Source organism: Eucalyptus grandis, chromosome 5 (genome assembly GCF_016545825.1).
Source record: "Eucalyptus grandis isolate ANBG69807.140 chromosome 5, ASM1654582v1, whole genome shotgun sequence".
Classification (NCBI taxonomy): Eukaryota; Viridiplantae; Streptophyta; class Magnoliopsida; order Myrtales; family Myrtaceae; genus Eucalyptus; species Eucalyptus grandis.
In genome coordinates this window covers 26,273,623-26,279,622 of record NC_052616.1, presented here as the reverse complement: position 1 = coordinate 26,279,622, position 6,000 = coordinate 26,273,623, and the positions used below count along the sequence as shown (strand labels likewise).

Below are 6,000 nucleotides of genomic sequence, written 5' to 3'. Positions count from 1 at the left end.
TTCTTTATTTTGTGTAATTTTTGGAATGTAACTACCCATGTTTTTTTATAAGCTCATTATCATAAACATTTTAAATTCTTTCTCTTGTTAAAATGTATCAATTTTTTTTTCCAGCCTTTTAAAGTTCCGTCCCATTGCATGATGAAAATAATGTAACAAATTAGGAAATCAATCTTGAATCTTGAAATTATTTCCTAATTTACTAATCTTAACCTGACTCGAATTCGGAAATAACATCTCACTCCTCCGCACACTCTCGAAACTTGACTCCAATGCCATCCCAATTCCAACGGTAAACTATATATTTTCCTCTCTGTAGCCTCCGCGTCCTCATCGTCCTCTGTCTCTCTATTCTCTCCAACGTTGTCCTTCTCTCTTTCGCTCTCTCTAAATTCCTCTGAACCGCGTTGCCCTTTGTGGTTCTTTCGAAGCACTTTCCTGTTTCTTTCGCCAAAAACCCTTGAAGTTCATCGATTTCTTGGGCCCCAGATCACCTGCCATGGGCAACATCCTGAGAGGTGATGTCCGCTCGCCGCCATTGATGGGCTCTTCATCGTCGCGCGTTTCTCATCTGCAAGATCACGAGCAGAAACCAGTTGGCGACCACCTGAGAAGCGAGGTCCACTCGCCGCCGCCGTCGATGGACTCTTCCTCGTGCCTTTCTTCTCTGCACGATCAGGAGAAGGATCGTGACGAAGGAGCCAGAGGTACTTCGTCTGCAGGAGTCCCCGTCGCGCCTGATCGGAACACGAAGCAAGTTGGCGACCTTTCTCAAGAAATCGTTCCTGCCCAACTGAAGCGAAAATCCATGGCCTCACTTACCGATGCCGAAACCTTAATTGTGGAGAAGAAAGCGAAGTGCCAAAGAACGCAGAAGGGAAAGAAAGAGGCCTCAGGATGTGACACCGAGGAAGTTTCCACAGAGTTGACGCTGCTCTTCGACCCTTATAAGATCAAGAAGAGGCTTACGCAAAGCGATCTCGGCCACCTGTCGAGGCTCTTGATCGGGCGGGACTTTGTGAAGAGCCACTTTCTCCGGTGGATGAACGAGGAGACAGTGAGGCAAGTCGAGAGCGGCAAGGGGGCCGACGTCATCGTGAGGGACTTGGACACGTGCTCTGAGCATCGACTGGTATTTGTGTTTTGGGCGTCGTCTGGGTCGTACGTCCTCAAGGGGGGTTGGATCAAGGAGTTCGTGAAACGGAGGGGCCTGGCAGCTGGCGATGAGGTCGGGATATATTGGGAGCCTAGTGCTAGCGAATTCCACTTTAGCCTCCTCCACAGAGCGAATCAGGCTTGAACTTGATCTAGTTTTTTTTTTTTTGGTTGTTAACCAACAGGAAAATTTTGATCTCTGCAAAAGGATATTAGTGATAGAATTCTATTGCATGCAATGACACTATCTCTCAGGAAATTTAATTCTTGGCGAATGCTTCTTTTGAAGCCTAGTTCTGTCTTCAATATTCTTGTGAGAGTTTTCACTGTGGTAATATCTTTGAGTTGATGAAATTGATTATTGTAGATTGACAACATCTGACTTTCTTAATTCTGCCTAAGCACAAATTTTAAGCCATCCTTTTTTATGACGGACTTCTTATTTCGTAATGATCAATGTGGCTCTAATTTCCTATTATATAAATAGGCTTTCTGCTAAGAGAGTTCAGTTTTGTAATAGCGGCCGCATTACCGGGCAAGTCTATGTATAAGTTGGCTTGGTTTACACCACATGCCTATAGATGAGTGTGCAGATTGCAATGCTGTTGACAAATCAATACACGCCCACATATTTTGTGCTTTCGCCTCAACAGTGAATGCATAAGCTGGTTTTTAGTCACTGTTTCATCAAGATGTTTCTACTGAACTGTCCAGATCAATGGCTCTCTGATGTTTTGCAATAGCATAGGATATCCAAAGGAACCAAAGTCAACTTCTTGTAGCTTTCTCCAGCTTTGGCCTTGGACACTTTTTTGAAAAACTTCCAAATCCCTGCCTGCACATTGGCATGTCCATGTTTTATCATCATGAAGAAGTCGCTTAGTCCTAAGACCCAAAAAATTGCGGTAGACTTTGTATTGTTTCGAAAGGTGAGCGATCAATATGGATTTCAAGCATCTCACTTCCAAGCAGAGGCAGTTTCTTTAGTTCTCTGCAACATTAACTTACTAGTTTTAGGAAATCCCTTCTCTTTTTTTGAGCATTTTTCCAGAACAAATGTGCAATGTAAAAGCTTCGATGATAAAAAAAGGAGGAGGGATCAAAAGGGGTCGTGATTTCTCAATAATTTGGATTTTTTCCAAGAGTGGTTCGGGGGGTTACTCATAATGATATCATTGAAATTCAAGTATTTTCCAAGTACAGGATTCCTTGTGACTGTAGTCCAGAGAGGACAATTTTTCATAGAACATACAACTTTAACCCGCAAATCATCACTCACTCACTCTGCCCAGAACAGAAAGGTTCATTGATTGCGTTGGTCTAACAACACTGATGTCGGCTCTGTTGAGGTTTGGCTCCATCGTATAGTTTTCTTGCAATTATTGTTAGCTCATGGAGAGAGGGGAGCTAAGATCAGGGTACATGTTTAGTGATCTGGGTTGAAGGGGAGTACTGTTCTCCCTACGGCTTTGAACTTCTGAGAAGGTTGTCCGGAGTCTCTGCTGTGCCCCTGAAGTTTGGACCAAGAAGCATCCGCTAAATTTGGTGCCTTTGGATTTTTACAATTGGTTCTATTGGCGGAGTTGGGGAAGCAAATCCTTGCTTTGGTGTCTAAATCCAGCAGATTGCTAACGACCATCTTTTTTGTTTATAACAAGTTCGTTTTTCAGGACGCAATTCCAGTGTCTGAATCCAGTGAAAGTGAATCAGAGTCAATCTCACCTTCCTAATGTTTTTCTGCGGGCAGATATGTTTTGTATTCAGACCACATGGCTCATATAATATGTAGCTAATCACATTTCTTATCTTATCTTAGTTTCATCAACTGGCAGTCACTTATCATATAATAAATACATCAATAACTAATTATTCCCCTCAACACCAGAAGCCAATTTAGGAATTTTGTTTCAGTCGACAATGGAGACCATGGCAATGTCCACCAGGCATAGCATGGCAATATTGAATGGAGGATAATTCATTCCATTGATAGGAGAACGTTTCCTGTATAAGATCAAAGATTGTTGATGCTCTTCTTCTTTTCCAACATGCTTCAACGAAGGCAGAAGCTGCAAGAAGACAGATTAGTCCTACAACCGCAAATGTTCTACATCTATTCCTGTGGACTAAGTACAGTCACAATTAAGGAAAGAATTCCACACACTCAGATGCAATCAGAATGTAGGTCTTGATAGACAAAACAGTATTCACATGCATGCATAGACAGACATATTGTATTTGTAAGTAGTTGTCAACAACCATTGCTAGAGACTACCTCCATCGTTATAATTCCTAGACTGCAAACAAGGACTTCGGTGACGCATGCAGGTGCCTTTGCTCTGTCCAGATGGAGTTTACATAATCACTTAGGGAGCCAAGGGGAACGCTAGAGGATTCATCAGGAGATATGGCAGATGGTCTGGAGGTTTCTCGCTATGTCTTCTGGATTACAGTAATCCATTCATGAGTTGCCACGTGTACAAATTGGGTGCCACTCTGACTTCATCAGACTCCTTTTTGTTTCCTCACAGCTCTCGTTACTCTCTATGTCAGCTCTCACTTTGTTTCCTTCATCCTTCTTCAAATCCCTAAATCTAAACCCAACTTCAAGTATCTTCTCTCTCTTCTCCTTTTTCGTTTCTTCACGGTTCCCTTTTTTCTTTGCATGCCTCCTGTTTGCCAACAGTTTCGTCGTCAATCTTGCCCTTGATCCCCTCATTGTCACGTGATCCTTCGGCATGAAACAACTCGCGTGTAGCATGTCTATTGTGTTCAGATACGCATAAAACAGGAAAGTTAATATTTCTCTCAAAGATCTGTAAACACATACGGACCCAAGAGAAGCCTGTAAATGCATTATTGAAAGAAGCATCTTAATGCAGGGCAACCCCACCCTACCAAGACAGATCGAGAAAGAAGTAAAAGAGAGCAGTTTGAGCTAGCAGCTACATTCACTTGACACTCTTAGACTTGCCTTTACTTTCACCGAGTATGAGAAGATACTTCATATGGGACACAAGATCTTCAAGGTACAAAAGAATCCCAAGATGGGTCCCTCCGAGGAAAAGTGTCCTGCCCAAGCAAACAACCGATTAGTACCATTTCCAAGCAACTCTCAGTAAGAGTAATTAAGAAAAGAAGATATCGATCCAAGTTCACTGATTATATGTGCAAAAAGGAACTAGGCAAAGAAACAGTACAGACACAAGCAATTCGATAGGTCCAAGAAGAATGAGTGTTGAGAGACGACACAAACGGTAATCGAACTGGAACATTGAATTGTTCCATTTCTTCCGATCACTAAGCAATACCAGAGAAGCAACTAAGACCCAGCTCCATCATCAGAGTAATTTCCATCCGACACCTGGTGGGTTCGCAGGTTTGTAGGCGAAGTATGATCAACAATACCTTGAGAGTGGTCAGTACTAATTGGAGCAGAAGCAGCAATTTTGGTTCTAGGTGACTGGTAAGATGAGCCACTGGGTTCCCCCTCCAAACACTGAAGCATCCTGAAAGTATCAAGAACGAGCTCTGAAAGCTTCTCCTGATCAAAACAAGCAGGGAAGATGACTCTAGGGGGGCACAAATATCTTCCCAGAAACAAGTACGAAAAGAGGTCTATCCTAACAGCTGAGGATCGCATCTCGTAGTCTCGGATTTCTAATTTGCGTGAGATGCAGCAACGTGTGGCAAATAATCTGCGTGGTCATCTCAGGGGCTGCAGTATGATGTCAGAGCGCCACCGATGAGTTTGATCCATCAGAGTTTCCCATCACTCGACACCGATTTTCATGACTTTTGCAACTTGACTCAAGTTGATAAGCTCTGTAGTTGACCGGAAGAAAGTTCAGATGAAATCCGTGTCCATGTGGAGCGCCGGTTCAATCTGGGCCGAATCCTGGGAGAACCGGTTTGATTTTCGATTCCAAGGTCGGAATGAGCTTTGAAGCTTCTTTCAGAAAAATCTTTTGCGCCCGCCCACGAGAATCAAACCATGATATCACACTATTAAGAAACAACAACATAACCACTTAACTGCCATATGCAAATGGTGCTACTTTTAGAATATGATTTTTTGCACATAATAAAACTCGGACCGGCGGTTCCATAACAGACCAGGAGTCACGGGGCTGGATCCTAGTTTTAAGTTGCAAATTGACTTATCCCAAAACTGATCATTCCTAATTTTGAGTGACTTTCATGCTTTTTAATTTTTTTTCCATCCCGTTTTTCTTAGAGATTTTGAAATTTGAGTTCTCATTCAATGTACAGCTACTAACATGTAGTCATACAGATTTGGTTCTTCATCATTTCATGTCAAAACAATGCTGTTTTATGTTTAAAAACTTTGGAAAAAAAATGAAAAAAAATATACTCAAAATAACATAACAAAGGCATACATTGTTTTGGTCAAATTATAAATGCAGCCTTGTATCTTTGAAGTGAATTTTACTTTTTCCTAATCTTTAATAATCACACAATTTGACTATTATTTAGCTTGAGAGACCTCAAACATTCCAAAACATCTAACCATTAACATGTAAACTCATTAATAATCTTAGGATTAATACTATGAAAAACCTTAAACTTATACACCTATGACAAATTTATACTAGACTAAGTTTTAGGTTACCAAAAACCTTAAAATGGCACACATATAACAAATTTATCCAAAATTGTTATTTAGATTACCAAAAACTCTGTATTGGTACACTAATGACATATTTACCTTCTATTAGCTTTTGTTAAATTGAAATCGTTGAGTTGAAAGACGTACGGCAATAACTTAATTGACTTGATAAGTTCACATGAAAGTCCATATTAGTTTGGGATAAATTTATTACAAGT

General features: G+C 41.1%; 1 protein-coding gene across 1 annotated transcript; it reads left to right on the top strand.

The window, feature by feature from the left end:
- The first annotated feature begins 499 nt into the window (after positions 1-499).
- LOC120293785 lies at positions 500-1,300 on the top strand. The gene has a single exon (XM_039313532.1). The coding sequence runs from the start codon at positions 500-502 to the stop codon at positions 1,298-1,300; it is 801 nt and encodes a 266-aa protein (XP_039169466.1).
- Positions 1,301-6,000: the final 4,700 nt, after the last annotated feature.